The sequence below is a fragment of the Erythranthe guttata genome, chromosome 8 (assembly GCF_056151865.1).
Source record: "Erythranthe guttata isolate IM_541 chromosome 8, IM_541, whole genome shotgun sequence".
In the NCBI taxonomy this organism is placed as follows: domain Eukaryota; kingdom Viridiplantae; phylum Streptophyta; class Magnoliopsida; order Lamiales; family Phrymaceae; genus Erythranthe; species Erythranthe guttata.
The window spans coordinates 17,732,862-17,752,221 of record NC_142540.1 but is presented as its reverse complement, the minus strand read 5'-3'; the positions used below and the strand labels follow the sequence as shown (position 1 = coordinate 17,752,221).

At 34.6% G+C, this 19,360-nt stretch overlaps 3 protein-coding genes across 9 annotated transcripts; all 3 read left to right on the top strand.

The window, feature by feature from the left end:
- Window positions 1-3,739: 3,739 nt before the first annotated feature.
- LOC105962218 (malonyl-CoA decarboxylase family protein) lies at window positions 3,740-8,061 on the top strand. Of its 2 annotated transcripts, XM_088822131.1 has the most exons (15): window positions 3,740-3,884; window positions 3,987-4,078; window positions 4,630-4,720; window positions 4,803-4,929; window positions 4,993-5,176; window positions 5,487-5,631; window positions 5,717-5,866; window positions 5,971-6,048; window positions 6,143-6,226; window positions 6,543-6,682; window positions 7,092-7,220; window positions 7,302-7,374; window positions 7,464-7,549; window positions 7,637-7,722; window positions 7,798-8,061. In XM_088822131.1, the coding sequence occupies exons 1-14, from the start codon at window positions 3,807-3,809 to the stop codon at window positions 7,719-7,721; spliced, it is 1,542 nt and encodes a 513-aa protein (XP_088678257.1). In that variant the 5' UTR covers window positions 3,740-3,806; the 3' UTR covers window position 7,722; window positions 7,798-8,061. The 2 variants fall into 2 exon arrangements, with proteins under 2 accessions (XP_088678257.1, XP_088678256.1); XM_088822130.1 differs by having other exon boundaries at window positions 3,756-3,884; window positions 4,803-5,176.
- Window positions 8,062-8,165: 104 nt separating this feature from the next.
- On the top strand, window positions 8,166-13,266 carry CERK1 (chitin elicitor receptor kinase 1). Of its 2 annotated transcripts, none has more exons than XM_088822133.1 (12): window positions 8,166-8,999; window positions 10,735-10,768; window positions 10,871-10,878; window positions 10,975-11,127; window positions 11,231-11,424; window positions 11,515-11,604; window positions 11,722-11,815; window positions 11,918-12,069; window positions 12,158-12,249; window positions 12,333-12,471; window positions 12,561-12,659; window positions 13,040-13,266. In XM_088822133.1, exons 1-12 carry the CDS (start codon window positions 8,384-8,386, stop codon window positions 13,202-13,204), a joined length of 1,836 nt encoding a protein of 611 aa, XP_088678259.1. In that variant the 5' UTR covers window positions 8,166-8,383; the 3' UTR covers window positions 13,205-13,266. The 2 variants fall into 2 exon arrangements, with proteins under 2 accessions (XP_088678259.1, XP_088678258.1); XM_088822132.1 differs by lacking the exon at window positions 8,166-8,999 and adding an exon at window positions 9,709-10,534 and having other exon boundaries at window positions 13,040-13,265.
- Window positions 13,267-14,081: 815 nt separating this feature from the next.
- On the top strand, window positions 14,082-18,821 carry LOC105962220 (hyperosmolality-gated Ca2+ permeable channel 1.2). 5 transcript variants are annotated; one of them, XM_088822129.1, is made up of 12 exons: window positions 14,082-14,145; window positions 14,585-14,926; window positions 14,992-15,153; window positions 15,269-15,404; window positions 15,674-15,775; window positions 15,857-15,976; window positions 16,053-16,133; window positions 16,215-16,555; window positions 16,957-17,202; window positions 17,628-17,952; window positions 18,092-18,325; window positions 18,417-18,821. In XM_088822129.1, the coding sequence occupies exons 2-12, from the start codon at window positions 14,613-14,615 to the stop codon at window positions 18,666-18,668; spliced, it is 2,313 nt and encodes a 770-aa protein (XP_088678255.1). In that variant the 5' UTR covers window positions 14,082-14,145; window positions 14,585-14,612; the 3' UTR covers window positions 18,669-18,821. The 5 variants fall into 5 exon arrangements, with proteins under 5 accessions (XP_088678255.1, XP_088678253.1, XP_088678254.1 ...); XM_088822127.1 differs by having other exon boundaries at window positions 14,097-14,345; XM_088822128.1 differs by having other exon boundaries at window positions 14,105-14,445.
- Window positions 18,822-19,360: the final 539 nt, after the last annotated feature.

The following is a 19,360-nucleotide window of genomic DNA, read 5'->3' as shown; positions in this document are numbered from 1 at the left end:
AATTATATCCGGGACCCTATAGTTTGTAATTTTACATCTACCCCTTACAAAGGGGTGTTAGTGTAAGAAATCTACAAATTACAAGGGGTTGATGTAATTATGGAAAAAAATAAGGGGGGGGGGGGGGGGGGGGGGGGGGGGGTTTCGTTAATAGACCTTACCTTAGGGGATGCTTGTAAGTTACCCTCCAATTACAATCCACTCAACTATGTTATTGTCTTACAAGTCCATACCAACTGAATTAGGAGTTTTTTCGTAAGAAAGTACACTGTTGAAGGAGATACTTGTAATTACTCAAACATAAGGGAGTTTTCGTAATTTGACATTACTTTGGGGTGTGAACGTAATTTACCCTAAATTGTAATACAAGGTGGCTTAGAAGCTTGAGAGAAGGGTCCCTACTTAACTAATCCCCAATTCCCCATATTAATTTGACTGAAATCTATATAACGAAAATTATGTCAACACTCATCACCTACTTGTTAGTGGTTCTTTCAACAACCTTTCTTTATATATATCTACAAATTACAGCAACATAAATAAATAAATAATGATTTGATTGAATATTTAATTAATTTTCAACAGATTTATTTACGCTGACATATTCTTAACTCACAACAACCTAAATGAAAATCTGGTAGAGCTCCTATCTGTATCTCATAAATTTAATCCTCAAAAGAAGATTTCAACTTGTTACTTTTCTAGGTCAACATTATTGCAATTATTTGAATAATAATAATAATAAATATTATTTGATTTTGTTAATTTGAACTTAAGATTGTTCTTAACATGCACGTTGATTACATAGATAAAGATAGTCCATTTATAATAGGGTAAATTACGGTCACCCTAAGGTAAGGTAAAATTACAAAAAAACCATAATGTTTAGGTAATTATAACCACCCCGTTCTTGCGGTGCTGAATTAATGGAAATTTCTAGATTATGTAGAATATTCTCCAGTTTTTACCCGTTTTATTTCATTTGAGCTCCACATTTTAAAATAAGATGATCATAAGATGTGTCTCTTGGCTTATAAATATCAAATTATGGTACACCAGAAACTGTACTTCTGCACAAACGAATACAAATTAGAGAACATTCTACGAAATCTAGAAGATTATGTTTAATTTAACACCATAAAAATGAACGTATACATAGGCGGAACTTACAAGGGGCTAGGGGGGCTGTTGACCCCCAAGATGAAAAAAAAATTTAGGTATTTTGGCACTGTATTTTTTGAATATTACTTTTGGCCCCTAAAGTTTTTGCAAATATGTATCTTAATCCTTAATTTTTTTTCTTCTCCATAATTATAATTATATATATATATCAATTTAATATAAAAATATAAAATAAAATGGTGAAAACTTGTATTATTTGAAATAAAATTTATGAATAATTACATATTTTTGATTTTTTTTTTATCAATAACTCTAAAAATTAATATGAGACGATGCCATGAATCCCCAATATACTAAATACGATACATTATTAGAATAATTTGAATTAATTTAGATTTTTTTGTCAAGTTTAAAATACGATAAAATTATAATATATTTGACATTTTGATTAAAACATATCAATATAAACTTATTTTTGCAATGTCTTGACCTAAAAATTTTTTCGGGGCGCTGCCCCGAACCTCGAAATTTTAGCTAGCCCCCCCCTACATTTTCATCCTGATCGATTCCGCCCCTGAACGAATAAGAAAATTCATAGTTGAGGGGAGTGGTTTGTAGTTATCCAAATATTATGAGTTTTTTCGTAATTTGATTTTATCTAGGGGCGGAAATTTATCCTATTTTTAATAGTTAACCAGAATTTGTATGACGAATTCTAGGGTTATGGAGGACAAGAAGGAAAAAAAAAAAAGGTAACTTGAGAATAAAGGCAGCATCGAGAGATTATTACACTGAACAAGGCAGTTAAATTCTTTCATCAATAAAACTTCCAAATAAATATTATTTAATATTTATTTAAAAAATAGTAATAATTAATGATATAAAGGGTATGATATAATTTTCATATAGTTAGGAAAAATAATAAAAATTCAATCACATCAGTATATGCTTTAAGCAACAGAGAAGTATTTTATGAGAAATTAATTGTTAAGAGTATAAATAGGTGAAATATCGACATTACGTGTAAAATCTTTGTTGCTTACAATTGTTGTCAACTGATGTTTAAGTCTAGTTAATATAAGTTGGAGGACAAGAATTCTGAGAAATAAAATAAAGATTTTTTTTAATTTCACATATAATATATATAATATAGGCTAAATTACACCTAAACCCTTAAGGTATACTAAAATAACTTTAAGTTCCCTGTAGTATTGGTAATTACAGCCACACCCCTGAAACAATTACCGGGGACAACCTTTCATGTCCTGGGGACCGATATGCGCTGTATTTGTTTAGCGCAGGGCTGTTAATACGAAATTTTATAAATTTTATATAAAACACACGGATTTAAAAAAATATTGGGAGAACCATGTCACCCCTTAGCTCTACGTTGTCTCACCACCGTCTGAAACTAACAGGCCGCTAGAACCCTAACGTAATAACTTATCCAATGCATTATTTCGTTAGGGTTTCTAACAATGTTTCTGGGGGTAATTGCAATTATCGATATTACAGGGACCTTAAAATTATTTTAGCACACATCAGGGGTGTATTTGTAATTTAGCCAATAATATTATATTTCACATATTATACATAATATAATATGGATAATAAGTATTATTATTTTTTTATTTCTTGGGTAGCAGGTGAAATGTTCCATCATTTTGCAATCAATAAATCAATAATTGTAGACTGTAGTACACTTGTGTCCCATAATCTGTGCCTTAGCTTCTGTCCAATCAAATCAACTTATTTCACTAATTAATTATCTGAATATATATATTTTTTTGCTGGCATTTTCAACCCTTCAACTATACTTGACTTAATTGGATTTTTTTTTAATTATATCACATAAAAATAAAAATGAGCTTTCTTTAATTAATTAACTATAATCAATTAATCATGACTTGATCTTTAGATTCTGTTCAACGACTAAATGATGTGCTGATGCAAGTCAATTTATAGTATTATATAGCCAAATTACGAAAAAGTCCTTCTTGTTTGGATAATTGCTAATTATCCCCTCAACTATGTATCGTGTTACGAAAACCCCCTAATTCAGTAGGTAATATGAACACTATAAATAAGAGTGGACGTGTAGCACAATATATGAATATATAGTTGATGGGATAATTTTAATTATTAAAACATAAAGTATTTTTTTCAATTTAACATTACCTAGGGGTGTGGCTGTAATTTCCCATATTATATTTACAAACAACTATTACTTCAAGCTTGTATTTTAAATATATATTTAATTATTATTAAGATTATATATTACATGACATATTTCAAACACAATCTCAAATTCTCAAATTCTATTTATTTAGGCGCATAGTATTTCTTGGACTTAAATTGATAAATTTTAGGGCTGATGGGGCCAAAACAATATTTGGACCTTTGACTTTTCAAAATCCAATTTCATTGGGCTTCTCACTATGTGGGCTTACATAAAAATGAACGGGCCGAGCCATTTCCGTCAAACTAAACGACATCGTATTGAAAAACATCAACCATTTGTGTAACTGTTGGGAACCGCACCGAACTCACTGTACACATATAGTGGAATTGACTTTACTCGAAAGCCGCCTCGTGCTCGAGTATTTATTCAGCACAATCGTAATAAATATATAATAAAATAAATAAATTAATTTAAAAAAAAATAATCTCGTACGACCATAAATATGAACAAGAAGAAGGCGCTGTCAATTCTGATGCGGACCAGGATGCACCCACCTTCCCCCACCACCACCACCGCCGCCGTGAGTTTTATTCCTTTGACCTGAATTTAAAGCAACTCCGATTGATTTTCAATTTAAATTTCGAAAATTTTATCATTTAATTTGATTTAATTACTGATTCAGAACAAAATGAATCAAATGCAATTTCCGCCATTGGATGCCGACAACAAAGCTTCTTCTTCCTCTTCCCAAGATGCATCTACCAGTTTCCACGTGTATGTTTTTTTTTATTTTTTATTTTTATATAATTATTAATTAGTATTTGTGTTTCTAATTAAATCTCACTAATTGCGAGAAATGAGTTTAAATCGTCGCTTGATTTAAGTAGTGATCAGCAGTTAATTTCGTTTCTGAAAGGCTAAGTTGTTAGTGAGGTGAATAATTTGAGGGTTTTTGTGCTACAAAAAGAAGTATGCATTATAAGGGGGGGTTTTGCCGATAAAAATAAGTTAAGGGGGATTTTTAGGAATTATAAAAAATACAGGGGTGCCGTATGCAATAGGCTCTCTGGAAAATTGTTGAATCAGTGGCGATCAGGATTCAAATATTCTGTATTTTTATGTGAAAAGGCTAAATTATGACTATTTTGAAGTCGATTTTCCGAAAGCAAATAGGATTAAGTGTAATAAGAAATGAATTTTGTGCTAAAAATGAAAATTCTTCGAGTATGGACGAATCGACTTTTTGTAGGATTTAGCCGTTGTTTGGTTACTGAGATATCTGGATGTGGTCGGATATTTCAACCTATGTAAATGGTTTTCTTCAGAGACTTTGTAAGGGTAAAAGAGTCAATGCACAATGCTATTTCGATGAACAAAATAGAGATTCTAGATGCTGCACTAGACGATTTCTCCGAGGCAAGTTTTTTTCAAAATTTCTGCACACACAATTAATTTATTTTGAAGTATCTTTAGTACTTACCGCACACTAAAAATGTAGGGGTATTTTGGTCTTTCCAATGAAAACCGTCGGGTATTACTTCTGACACTTGCTACACAATACGATCTCAACCGGATGCAAGTTCGTGAGTTGATGAAACAGTATCTCGGGCTCGATCTTCCAAACGGTAAATTAATGATTATTTATAATTATTTTGGAAAATGGAATTGGATTAATAAATTGCTATTAGGTGATGAGTCTGTGGAAAATACGCATGAAGGGGAAGGGTCGTTTTCGTCTTTTTATAGGATCGAGCGGAATTTGAGGCATTCACTCAAGCCAATGTACGAAGTTCTTTTTGAACGTTTGAATACTCACCCTGGAGGATTGAGATTCTTGTCGATTATGAGAGCGAATATACTATCTTTTCTCGCGTAAGGTTATTCACTAAATTATTATATTTCGTTTTATCGGTTCACATTTTTTTCGCTCTTTCTTTGTACTCTAAGGCCTCGTTTGGTTGGTAAGATTAACTATAATTAATTAAATAATTGGACCTTATTCGATGTTTGATTAATCCAATCGAGTCGGCCCGTAATTATGGAAAAATGGCTCTAATCATGGCTGATTTAATTTGGAGATTTTTTTTTTTAAATCGAGTGTTAGATTATTTAATCTTATCTTAGGAACCAAACAAGGCCTAATTGTATACCCTCTTTTTTTTTTTTTTTCTTCTTTCGTCAGGGATGAAAATATTGCATCGGTAAGAGCATTGGACTCGTACTTGAAAGAGAAGCTTATTACATGGCTAAGTCCTGCAAATCTCCAGCTTCACAATATAACATGGGACGATCCAGCTTCTTTGCTCGAAAAGATTGTTGCGTACGAGGTAAGTTTGTTGCTTGTCGTTTTGTATTGCACAATGCGAAATTAAAAAAAAAAATTATAAATTCCCGTCGCTTATTTTTTTGCAGGCGGTGCATCCAATCAGCAATCTTTTAGATTTGAAACGAAGGCTGGGTATCGGACGACGTTGTTTTGGATACTTACATCCTGCTATTCCAGGCGAGCCGCTGATTTTTATTGAAGTGGCACTCATGAAGAACGTCGCTCAAACAATACAGGTGAACGAAACTATTTTTCTAACCAGATACTAGAAGATGATTGGTCCGTCCAGCTGTCGTTGATTCTCGACATTTTTTATTTATTTATGTATTTATTATTACAGGAAGTTCTTTGGGACGAACCTCCGATGCCTGAATCGGAGGCAACATGTGCACTCTTCTATTCTATATCTTCCACTCAGGTAATTACGGGAACGTGGTAAATATTTAGTATTCTCGTTTCTTGAATATTTTACGTTTTTTGTGTTGTCCTAAAACTGGATGTCTGATCTGCAGCCTGGTTTATCCGGAATCAACCTGGGAAAATTTCTTATTAAACGTGTGATTGATGTGGTGAGGAGAGACATGCCGAAAATCTCTGTAAGTTTGTACAATTTCGGGATTTTTTGAATAATATTATTTAGGGTAAATTACAACCACCTCCCTGAGGTAAAGCTTAATTACAGAAAAACCCCTTATTTTTTAGAAATTACATCCAGACCCCTGCAGTTTGTAAATTTCTTACATCCACCCCTACAAAAGAGTGTTAATGTAAGAAATCTACACATTGCAGGGAGGTGGATGTAATTATGAAAAAATGATGGGTTTTTTCGTAAATAGATCTTACCTCAGGGGTGTGGTTGTAATTTACACTATTATTTATATTATTAATTTGCAAAAAAATTATCCCGTGCAGACATTTGCAACACTTAGTCCTATACCAGGTTACATGCAATGGCTATTGGCAAAGTTGGCTTCGATCGAGAGATGTGATTCCACTTTCAGAGAAAACTTGCTGAAACCAGAAGAAGAAACGGCACTCTTGAGTGCAGCCAAGTAAGCTTATTTTTATTGTTATTATTTCATGGGCAAATTACGGCCACCCCCTGAGGTAAGCTCAAATTACGAAAAAGCCCTCATGTTTGGATAATTACAACCACCCCCTCAACTATGTATTGTCTTACAAAAAAATCCCTCATTCAGTAGGTAAATTTGACACCGTAAGGGTGAATGTGCAATACAATACATAGTTAAGTGGTGGTTGTAATTATCCAAATATGAGGGGGTTTTTCGTAAATTGACCATACTCCAAGGGTGGCCGTAATTTGCCCTTTCCAAAAATCAACAAATATCTACTACCTTTCTTATTTTCATCTCTACTGACTGTGCAACGTTTTGTCAGATGAAACCATTTTCTGGTTTTTTTAATTTTTAATTTTTTTATTTTATTTTATATATCTATCAGAGAATACACCACTGGGAAAAACGGAATGGAAGTAATGTTCAACTTGTTATCCTCAAGCAGTCACGATTGGACTAAATCGGACGAGCTATCACTTGTTTTGAAAATACCTTTAATGAGGCTTTGCGCGAGGTATCTTTCGTAACCGAAAATATTATCAATTTAAAAAAAAAATCAAATAAAATGGATAATTAAATACAAATCTGAGTACAGATACCTTCTTGAAGAGAAGAAGAGAGGAAAGGCTCTCGATTCTGTCGGAAACTTCCACTTACAAAACGGAGCGGTTTGTTTTGAAACAATAATCTCAATAATTACGTTTCAATTGGGATAAATTTTATGTTAATTAATTACAGTACATAAATTGTGCTACAGATGGTTGGACGAATTAATTGGATGGCTGATCGATCCGAGAAAGGCCTAAAGCAAAGTGCTGGAATAATGGTCAACTACATTTACAAGTAAGATTCCCGATTTTTGACGATCATGAAAATTGACTATATCGATTTTATAAAAATTTATTGCGTATGACTTATGTAACGTTTTAGGGTGGAGAATATCGAAGAAAATGCTCATTCATATTTTAGTGAGGGCCAAATCCAAGCTTCTGATGAAGTCAGAACTTACATTTGAGGTAAAATTGTTGTCATAAAATAACTCCGCTCTCGTTTTATATATTTATTGTGCTCAGAAATTCCAGTTTTCGCAGCCATAAGACAGGTCTCTGTAAGAAGAAACGAAGAATTAGAAGACAATGTCTATACACACAGTCATCACCTGTAATTAACAAGTTTATGTGGCTATATATATATATATTTTTAATGCTGTTGTTTATATATTATATCGTTTGTTTGTTTATCGTTGTTTCTTGATTCGGATGCCAAATGCTAAGCTCCAGGAGTGTCAAATGTTAACGAAAACACTCCGACAAATAATTGTTAAAAAAATATCAGCCTGTCTGAGAATTCTCCAACTGTTTGAGGTTCTTGAATTGAATATTTGCATATAGTGGTGTAGAGTACAATGTGTGTGTTTCTTTTATTTAATTAATTAATTAATTGATTGATTAATTAATTAATAATTAGAGTAGAATGCTTGTAAACATATTATATAATCTGTCTGCTTTCATTGATAATGTCCAAAAAACATGTAATTAAATAAATGATTTAAGACGGCTAATTATTAAAAAGGAAGACAATATGGCATTTCCCCCCCTCCTAATATGGAATCTCTTACATCATTAACAACTACAAAAATAAATAAAATTCTTCCTATTCATTAATCTCTCCAAAAAAATGAAAATCATTATTTCACTAACAATTTTCTTTTATGCACTGTTCTTCACACGATTTAAAGTCGAAGCAAAGTGTCGAAACGGCTGCGATCTCGCCTTAGCATCGTACTACGTTTCGGAAGGATCGAATCTGACCTACATCAGCCAGATATTCGGCCGGGATATTCCCGAGATTCTCCGGTACAACCCGCACGTTTCCAGCCCGGATAATATTCAATCGGGGACCCGAATCCACGCCCCGTTTTCGTGCGAGTGCGTGAACGGCGATTTCTTGGGGCACACGTTTCAGTACGTGACTCAGGGAGGGGATACGTATTCTAATGTCGCTAGGTTCGCCTTTGCTAACCTCACGACGGATTACTGGATCCAGCGGGTCAATGTTTACGACCCGACCCGGGTGCCGGATTTCGTACCGATTAACGTGACAGTGAATTGCTCGTGCGGCGACCGGCACGTGTCGCGAGATTACGGGCTGTTCGAGACGTACCCTGTTCGGGTTGGGGAGAGCTTGCAGTCTTTGAGTGTGGGGGTTGGTTTGTCAGCTGAGTTGATTCTAGAGTTTAATCAGGGTGCCAACTTTAGTGCTGGATCAGGGATTATTTTCTTGCCTGCTAAAGGTGCGTGACGTCATTAATTACATTGTTTATATGTAATTTATTAATTATATATAACGTTTAAAATTTTATGCCATTTGAAAAGTGTTAGGAGTTTTGGGTATGCTCTCGTATGATTTTACGGATGGATGTGATAGACGTCGTTTCAGTTTTAGTTCTCTTTGACTTCAGACGTGATTTTTACCGTATTCGAGTCTGAAATTGACAAAACTCAGAACACGGAAGTTGTAGTTTTTTTAAGCTAGTTTTCTAATACAACTCGAATCACCAAAATTGGATATCGGGTGACGAAAATATGCATGAATCATTGAACATTGCCCACAACCTTGATGTTTTAATTAATCAGTTATCTAGAATTCAAAATGTAATTCATTCATGCATAATTTTGTCATCCGATATCCAATTTAACTGATTCAAGTTGGATTAGAAAGCTAAGATAAATGACTACAGTTTCCGTTGTTTGAATTTTGCCAAAATCGAGCTAGCAAAATTTCAAAATCACGTTCGAAGTCAAAACTACATTACTAAATTTAAAACGACATTTAACATTTCAGTTTAACGTTAGTCAAACGAGGGACGGCGGCTTGTTAATTTGTCTTTAATTCTTGTCTCATCACATAAGAAAAAACATTAAGAAAATCCACCAATCACCTAATGCCACATGTTCCTACTCACGGAGTTGCTAAGAATTAAGTAAAGTCAACGCGTAGCGTGTTTAACAAAACAAATTACCCATTCCCTTTGGCGGGAAAATTTGACGCCGTCAACTGCCGTCACCCTTCTTCAACCTCCAGAACATAAAAAAAAAAAAAAATTCAAAAACCCCAAAAAGTTGAAGTTCGAACCAGATCAATCAACTACACAAACCTAAATCTCCATTTCTGTCAAACAATCCTGCAAAAAAAAAAAAATGGCGGCGCAAGGAAAAAGAAGAATCTTTTCCATACTCCTGATCTTCCTCACGCTCAACGTTTTCTGCGCCGAAATCAAATCCCAATGCACCGACGGTTGCGATTCATTAGCTTCATACTACGTATGGTCAGGATCGAATCTCACCTTCATATCCAAAGTCTTCTCAACCACAGTCAACGCCGTCGTCGCCCAAAACCCCCAAATCACGAATCAAGACCTAATTCAATTCGGCAGCAGAGTAAAAATCCCCTTCTCGTGCGGCTGCGTAAACAATCAATTCATGGGCCGTCGGTTTGATTATCAGGTCAAACCTGGTAATGTTTACAAAACTATAGCGGAACTGTATTATTCGAATCTCACAACGGTCGATTTATTGACGAGGTTTAATACTTACCGACCTGAAAACGTACCCGTGGGCTCGACTTTGAATGTGATCGTAAATTGTTCGTGTGGGAATCGTAGGGTGTCGGATGATTATGGGTTGTTTTTAACTTATCCTCTTCGTATCGGCGAGAGTTTATCGAGTATCGGAAATGAATTCGGACTTTCTGAGAGGCTATTGCAGGATTTTAATCCCGGTGTCGATTTTAGCGGTGGGAGTGGTTTGGTTTTTGTTCCGGTACGAGGTAAAAGTTTGTAATAACAAAATCTTGCAAGAGAAGTGTTAGTTTTTTTGAAGAAGTTGAATTGAGTGCAATATATCAGGAATTTGTGTTTTGGATTAGGGTTTCTATTTATATTTGGTAATTTTTGTCTCTGTCGTAGAAATACGTGTGTCGATATTAGAGATAAACGTTTTATTTATTTTTTTTTTTTTTTTTTTCAGATCAAAATGGAACTTACCCCCCATTGAAATCGAGGTAATAACTAGTTTCTTGAAATCTTATGATCAACTCGGTTTTCGATTTTTTTTTTCCGCATTTGTATCTAACACCGTGCTTTTTTTTTCTTTCTTTATGCAGTTCAAGCGGTTCGACTTTTTCTTCGCCGTGTTCAAGAATGTTTTAATGTCACCATCAAATTAAAGTATTTATTTATTTATTTATTTTTATTTAAAAAAAAATAGGAATCTCTGGTGGAGCCATAGCTGGAATATCGATTGCAGCCGTTTTTGTGGCAATTTTGTTGGCATTGTGCGTCTATTTCGTCTTCTGCAGAAGGAAAAAAGAAACGGGAGGAACTTTTCTCCACAATGACCAAAGCATTGAGAATGCACATGGTAATTCTTAATATTTTCAATTTGAATTTCGTAACAATTTATATCACTAAAAAAGATCGGTAATTATAAGTATATATTAAACATAGTTTTTTCATGAATATAGGTCTAATGGAAAAAACTTCGGAATCGGGTCCGCTTGTTGCTAGTCCCTCTCCGAAGCTCAAGGGTATTACTGTGGATAAATCGGTAGAGTTCACGTATGAAGAATTAGCTGCAGTTACGGACAATTTTAGCCTTTCCAATAAAATCGGACAAGGTGGTTTTGGAGCTGTTTTTTATGGAGAGCTACGAGGCGAGGTTTGTGCTCAAATTATCCGATGAATAAATAAATATTATTAATTTAACGATAAGTCGTCTTTTACTCAATTTTTTTCGCTTTAAATGCAGAAAGCTGCTGTGAAAAAGATGGACATGCAAGCATCAAAGGAGTTTTTGGCTGAACTGAAAGTTCTAACACATGTTCATCATGTGAACTTGGTAATAAATTTAAAAAAAAAAATATTATAAATCCAAATTACAGGATTTTTTCGATTAGGTTTTAAACATCCTAATTTTTAACAGATATTTGTATATATTGAACTTTTTTTTTGTTAGGTGCGTTTAATAGGATACTGTGTCGAAGGATCCTTGTTTCTAGTTTACGAGTACATAGACAACGGTAACCTTAGTCAACACTTGCGTGGTAAAGGTAAAAAAAGTCAATACTCGAAAAACTTCAAAAACAAATGAATTTCTTTCTTTCTTTCAGCTGAATTATAATATAATGGTTTTTTTTTTATTTTTTTTTTAGTAATGGAACCATTACCATGGTCGACAAGGGTCCAAATCGCCCTCGACTCGGCTAGAGGACTCGAATACATACACGAGCATACCGTACCTGTATATATACATCGCGATATCAAGTCTGCAAATATTCTGATCGACAAGAATTTCCGTGCAAAGGTTGTTAAAATCATTGCTATAAACTTAAAAAAAATAATAATAAAAAATGATTTTGGTTGCTAAATATGTACATAATTATGTTATTAAGGTTGCTGATTTTGGTCTGACCAAACTGACTGAAGTGGGGAGTGGTTCTCTACAAACGCGTCTCGTTGGAACTTTCGGATACATGCCTCCCGAGTAAGTTTTTCAGGCTTCTAAAATTACGAATAGAATCTCTGATGTATGTCTAAATTACGAAAACGACCCCGGATATATGACAGGTATGCACAGTATGGAGAAGTTTCGCTAAAGGTCGATGTGTATGCTTTTGGTGTTGTTCTTTTCGAACTGATATCGGCAAAAGATGCAATTGTAAAGACGAACGAAGTCATCGCAGAATCGAAAGGCCTTGTTGCTCTGGTATTAATTATTGCGCTTAATATGACTGTCCTAATTATTTGATTAATTAAAAGCTTGGTTTATACAACTTTTGATGATTTAATTAATAGTTTGAGGAAGCTTTTAAGCAGCCTGATCAGACGGAAGGTCTACGAAAGCTAGTTGATCCGAGGCTTGGTGAAGATTACCCTTTCGATTCAGTCTCTAAGGTATTTATTACATTGAATTAGGGTTACTAACCGGACCGATCGAATCTGGATTAGCACTTTCTGAAAATAATCGAAATTTTCGGAAATATTTTTGAAAATTAAAACCGGATCAGAAATCGGAATCTAATATGTATTCCAATTCCGTCGGAATTGGAACTTTTTGGATTTGGAATGAAAAATATTGTTCCAAAATTGAAAAAAATAAATAAATCGGAATTGGCGGAATTCGGAGTTTCTGTTCCAATTCCCACCACTACATTGAATTGATTATCTGAAATCTGTAACATAAAATTCGTAAGATGTAAAAAGAATAACAATAAATTTTATAGATATTGTTCGATTATTGTAAGAAAATTAAAATGTTCGATTATCGAATGTAGGTAGCGCATCTTGCGAAAGCTTGCACGCACGAAAATCCGCAACTGAGGCCGAGTATGAGATCGATAGTAGTGGCACTAATGACATTATCATCTTCAACTGAAGATTGGGATATTGGCTCCTTTTATGAAAACCAGGGTTTAGTTCACTTAATGTCAGGCAGATAATTAATTAAGCTAATTATTATTTAGTATATTTGTTTTGTTTGTCCCATGTTTTATTGTATTATTATTTTTTGTGTAGTTGTAATAACATTTCTCAAAAAATACAGATTTTTTTTTTTTAAATTTTATATAATCCGGTGAAATTCTAACGAGTGTAACATGGAATAAACTTTGATCATATAAGAGACCCCCAAATTAATTCAATGATTAGGAAAAAACAAGAAGATAAAAAACAATAATTATTCGGAATATAATAGAGATAAATAAAAGCACAAATGAAAAAACAAATATGTCAAATTACGTGTCATATCATTTTTGGTAGGTGCATTTTATGCTTAATCCCACTTTGCACCCTTAAAATGTAGTAGTTTGGCACTTTGCACCTTTAAAAATAATTAACGGCATTTTGCACCCTCGAAACACAATAAATCATTTACAATGCACCACGAATTGAATATTTAAACATAATGAGGCCAATTTCATTTTTTTTAATTTCCAGGGTGCAAAATAATAAATTATTTTTTTCTTTTTCTCTACCTCCGTCCTAATTTCGAGCGTAAGTGCGAAAAAAAAAACACACACCGAATTACTTATAAAACAATATCTTCTTTAAATTATGTTTTTCCTCACTAAAGTATTCAATTGATGGATTTTTTATAATATAATTCCTGTCAGATCTTACGAATTTCTACATAAAAAAAAATCCAAAATTACCATTTAAAAAATAAAAAAAAATCACATTCCCACTATTTGATCTAAATTAGGTAAAATCCCTAATAAAAATGGTAGTATTTGAAATTATTAAACCCACGCACTAGTCGAGCGCGTGAGGTGTAACTTGAAGAAATCCCCGCTGTCGAAAATAGTAGCCGTTAAATCCCATTCGGATGCAATCACTCACGTGGCAATTGTAGACAACCAACAGAGTCCAGAGAGATCCTCCTGTAATGGCAGTATATTATTTTTAAATTAATTGCAAATTAAAATTAATTATTTACACTCCCCATTTGCTTCCCAAACACCCCCTAAGGATCATAATCACCGAATTAAAGCCAATAAACGTTACAAAAGAGCCCAAAATCTCACTCAGAACTGCATCTCCATTTATATAGATACACGCATGTGTGTATGTATATATATGCGAGTTGCTTTGTGGGTTTAATTTCAATTTTTCAACTGTGTGAAAGGGTTTGTGCAAGTGTTCTTCGCCTTTTTGATTTGATTAATATTTATTTTATTTGAGGGTGTGTATTTTCTTATTATTTTTTTAATTGAAGTTTATGATTTTGTTAAGAAAATTATTTTGTGATTGAAGTTCATATTTAATTGTGTAATGTACAGAATTTTCTAAGACATGTTGTAAAAAACCCCGATTTTCGGCAGGGAATTTCGGTTATTATCCGATATCGAAATGGCTACATTTGGGGATATAGGAGTTGCAGCAGGATTAAACATTCTGTTTGCAGTGGCTTTCCTTATTGCATTCGCTTTTTTACGGCTTCAGCCGATAAACGACAGGGTGTATTTCCCGAAATGGTACCTCAAGGGTTTGAGAAGCAGTCCCGTGAATTCGGGCTCGGTCGTGGGCAAATTCGTAAATTTGGATTGGAGATCGTATGTTCGGTTTTTGAATTGGGTGCCGGATGCACTCAGAATGCCCGAACCGGAGCTTATCGATCATGCCGGACTCGATTCGGCCGTTTATTTGCGAATTTACTTGCTCGGGTAATTGGCTGATTATTGAATTTTATAATTGAAAATGCTCGTTTTTTAAGGTTCGATTTACGCAGACTCAAGATTTTCGTTCCCGTGGCATTGCTTTCGTGGGCCGTACTAGTTCCGGTTAACTGGACGAACAACACCTTAGCGAAATCTCGAGCAGCCGATCATAACTTGCAGTATAGTGACATAGACAAGCTTTCTATTTCGAACGTTCCGTTTGGATCGCCGAGGTAAATTAATCAGTCGATCTTTATAAATTTCCCGAGTCTCCTACTTCTTTTTTCGAGTTTTGTTTTGTTATTAGTCGAGGCATTTCTTGATTTTTCTTCGAGCCGAATTTAACAGGTTTTGGACTCATATAGTGATGGCGTACGCCTTTACTTTCTGGACTTGCTATACTTTGAGAAAAGAGTATGCAACCGTTGCAACTATGCGCTTGCACTTTCTTGCTTCCGAAGGCCGCCGCCCCGATCAGTTCACTGTAAGATTCAATTTCTTGCTCAAATTTTTCGTTTATAGAATGATATATCTAAGTCTCTCTCTCTGGTTCTCTCTCTCTCTGGTTCTCTCTCTTGTTCTCTCTCTCTGGTTCTCTCTCTCTGGTTCTCTCTCTTGTTCTCTCTCTCTCTGGTTCTCTCTCTCTCTCTCTCTCTCTCTCTCTCTCTCTCTCTCTCTCTCTCTCTCTCTCTCTCTCTCTCTCTCTCTCTCTCTCTCTCTCTCTCTCTCTCTCTCTCTCTCTCTCTCTTACAGGTTCTTGTTAGAAATGTGCCACCAGATCAACATGAATCAGTGAGTGAGGCTGTGGAGCACTTTTTCTTGGTCAACCATCCAGATCATTATCTCACTCATCAGGTTTCGAAGTTCATTACATTACATTATTTCGAAGAAAAATAGGTTCGAAATTCATGTCCCGTTTCTTGATTCTCTTCGTAGGTTGTAACCAATGCCAACAAACTTGCAAAGCTAATAAATGAGAGGAAAAGCCAGCAGAACTGGCTCGACTATTACCAATTAAAATATTCAAGAAATCAATCACAACGGCCCGTGAAAAAGGTACCGTTATTCATCCGTTTAGTACAACACTCGCCTAATTCGTGACCTACCGTTTTTCTTCTCTTCAAACCCGCAGACCGGTTTTCTCGGCCTTTGGGGCGAAAAAGTTGACGCAATCGATCATCAAACGGCCAAAATCGAGACATTATCAAAACAAGTAAAACAAAAAAAAAACTCGAAAATTTTCTTTTCCGATAATTTTATGTATATATAATCTAAGCATTGTACTAAAATGCAGATATCGGAAGAGAGAGAAAGGGTGAAAACCGATCCAAAGTGTATAATGCCAGCTGGATTCGTTTCGTTCAAAACTAGGTGGGCTGCGGCTGTATGCGCGCAGACGCAGCAAGCTAGAAACCCGACTCTGTGGTTGACCGAGTGGGCCCCGGAGCCCCGTGATATCTACTGGGACAACCTCGCGATCCCCTACTTCTCGCTTGCCGTTAGAAGGCTCGTAACTTCGGTCGCCTTCTTCTTCCTCACGTTCTTCTTCATGATACCCGTAACTATAGTGCAGTCTCTGGCGAATATCGAGGGTATCGAAAAATGGGCCCCGTTTCTGAAGCCAATAATCGAAGTGTGAGTGTATAACCTTATATTCATCATCATAATAGATATGTATATGGATAATAATATTTATCATGGAAAAATTACAATTTCCGTCCCTTAAGTTTATCTTAATTCCACATTTGGTCCTCATTTTTCACAAAAAAAAAAACAGATTTAGTCCTTATGTTTTAAAAATTCAAGATTTTTTATCCCTTTTGTCAATTCCCCGTTAGTACGCATGTGTCCATCACTACCTGAACTGATGGACTAACGGTAAATTTACGGAAAAGACTATAAGTGTTAAATTATTGAAACATGATGGACCAAATGTGAAATCTATGCAAACTTGAAGGACGAAAACTGTTATTTTTTTCCTATTTATTATTATGTTTTGAAATGCAAACCTTATTCTATCATTATAAATCATGCAGACCATTTATCAAGTCTGTGATCCAAGGTTTCTTACCCGGGATTGCTTTGAAGATCTTTCTTATAGTGCTGCCGACGATTTTGATGATGATGGCGAGATTCGAGGGGTTTTTGTCGAAATCGACTCTCGAGAGAAGGGCTGCTTTGAGATATTATGTGTTCAACTTTTTCAATGTTTTCCTCGTCAGTGTAATAGCGGGGACCGCTTTTCAACAACTCGATAGCTTTCTTCATCAATCTGCAAATGAGTAAGTTACAACCTTTAATATAGGGGTGGCAATCGGAACCGAAACTTCGAGTTCCGCCAATTCCGATCCGAATTTTTTTTTTTGGAACAATATTTTTTATTTCGAATTGTGAAAGTTCCGATTTTATTCTGAAAACTCCGACTTTTTTCCCGAAAATGACACTTATACTACTAATATTATTATGCATTTTGTAGTATAGTCGACACAAAATTGAAATTTCCGAATTCCGCCTATCCAAAAATTTCCCATTTTAGAACTTTTTTTTTCCATTCCCATTTTCAAAATCCTGATTTCCGATTTCTTTTTCAATTTTTTTTGGAACAGAATTGGAAATAGTTTTCCACTTCCGAAAAAAATGATTTTTTTTAAAGTGCGCGATCCATCCAATAATGTTTCACTTTGTAAATTTATTTATTCTTTGGCAGAATCCCGAGGACAATCGGTGTTGCGATTCCGATGAAAGCAACTTTTTTCATTACATACGTAATGGTGGACGGATGGGCCGGTGTTGCAGGGGAGATTTTACGACTAAAACCGTTAATTTTCTTCCACCTAAAGAATTTTTTTCTGGTAAAGACCGAAAAGGATAGAGACGAGGCAATGGATCCGGGAAGTATCGGTTTCAACACGGGCGAGCCTCAAATACAATTATATTTTCTTCTAGGCCTCGTCTACGCTGTCGTCACACCCATTTTCCTTCCTTTTATATTGGTTTTCTTCGCCTTGGCATATGTTGTTTTTCGTCATCAGGTAAAAAATCACAAATCTTTATATAAAATACCAAATCCCTTTTAGAACCAGTGGGGGGCCATGCCCCCCCATAGGTCGGCCCTATGCTGCCTCCGCCACTGATTGGTGCAATTTTTATTTTTATTTTTTTATTATGCAGATTATAAATGTTTATAATCAAGAATACGAAAGTGCGGCAGCGTTTTGGCCAGGGGTACACGGGCGTATAATATCGGCACTTGTTTTCTCGCAGCTTGTATTGATGGGATTAATGAGCACAAAAGGGAATGCTCAGTCGACTCCGATTCTCATTGCGCTTCCGGTTTTGACCATTTGGTTCCACAGATTCTGTAAAGGCCGTTACGAGCCTGCTTTTATCAGATACCCTCTACAGGTTCTTGAAAAAAATGCTAAAAAATCTTCTAATTTCGACAATTTTGATATATTTTTTTTTAATTAAAATTTTTGCGATTTTATTTTTTCAGGAGGCGATGATGAAAGATACTCTAGAACGTTCGAGAGAGCCGAACTTGAACGTGAAAAGCTACCTAGAGTACGCTTATATACATCCCGTTTTCAAGAATGAAGACGAAGACGACGAAGATGAATATGAAGGTGAGTGTAATAACGGAAAATTGTTAGATGGGAGTGTGTTAGTGCCTACGAAACGACACTCTCGTAGACATACACATGATCCGAGCAAATTCAGCGATGATCGAGAGAGTCTTGAAAATTAGACTCACAGTTCCCATGTTTTCTTACGTTGGAAGCTGTGGTTTAAGGAGTGGAGAAAACATGTGGTTTTCCTACGTTAATATGGTGGAGTTATTACTACTGGCCACACTTCAGTTTTTAGAAGAAATATAATTTTAATATTTTTTATCGCACAATTATATAGTATAGAATATTTTAATTCATAATTAGCAAAGAAAAGTTCATCTAAAAATTGTGTAACTAATTTTTGAATACTCAGAAAAATATGCAAAAAATCGTATACTATAGCACACGTTTTTTTGCTAAAAATCGATGAAATGTTCAAATATTTTTTTAATATTTTTTAACGCACAATTATATAGTATAGAATATTTTAATTCATAACTAGCAAAGAAAAGTTCATCTACAAGTTGTTTTAACTAATTTTTATATACTCAGAAAAAATTACAAAAAATCGTATACTATAGCACACGTTTTTTGCTAAAGATCGATGAAATGTTCTAATATTTTTTTAATATTTTTTAATGCACAATTATATAACATAGAATATTTTAATTCATAACTAGCGAAGAAAAGTTCATCTAAAAATTGTGTAACTAATTTTTGAATACTCAGAAAAATATGCAAAAAATCATACACTATAGCACACGTTTTTTTGCTAAAAAATGATGAAATGTTAAAATATTTTTTAACTGCACAGTTATATAGTATAGAA

Excerpts from the sequence above, each read along its gene's own strand:
- LOC105962218 (XM_088822130.1), top strand. The coding sequence starts at position 3,807 with ATGAACAAGAAGAAGGCGCTGTCAATTCTGATGCGGACCAGGATGCAC. Across the intron at positions 4,721-4,802 it reads CACTAGACGATTTCTCCGAG|GGGTATTTTGGTCTTTCCAA; the intron begins GCAAGTTTTTTT and ends CTAAAAATGTAG. Across the intron at positions 7,221-7,301 it reads TTAATGAGGCTTTGCGCGAG|ATACCTTCTTGAAGAGAAGA; the intron begins GTATCTTTCGTA and ends ATCTGAGTACAG.
- CERK1 (XM_088822132.1), top strand. The coding sequence starts at position 9,907 with ATGGCGGCGCAAGGAAAAAGAAGAATCTTTTCCATACTCCTGATCTTC. Across the intron at positions 11,605-11,721 it reads ATGTTCATCATGTGAACTTG|GTGCGTTTAATAGGATACTG; the intron begins GTAATAAATTTA and ends TTTTTTTGTTAG. Across the intron at positions 12,250-12,332 it reads TTCGGATACATGCCTCCCGA|GTATGCACAGTATGGAGAAG; the intron begins GTAAGTTTTTCA and ends GATATATGACAG.
- LOC105962220 (XM_088822126.1), top strand. The coding sequence starts at position 14,613 with ATGGCTACATTTGGGGATATAGGAGTTGCAGCAGGATTAAACATTCTG. Across the intron at positions 16,134-16,214 it reads TCGAGACATTATCAAAACAA|ATATCGGAAGAGAGAGAAAG; the intron begins GTAAAACAAAAA and ends ACTAAAATGCAG. Across the intron at positions 18,326-18,416 it reads TTATCAGATACCCTCTACAG|GAGGCGATGATGAAAGATAC; the intron begins GTTCTTGAAAAA and ends TTATTTTTTCAG.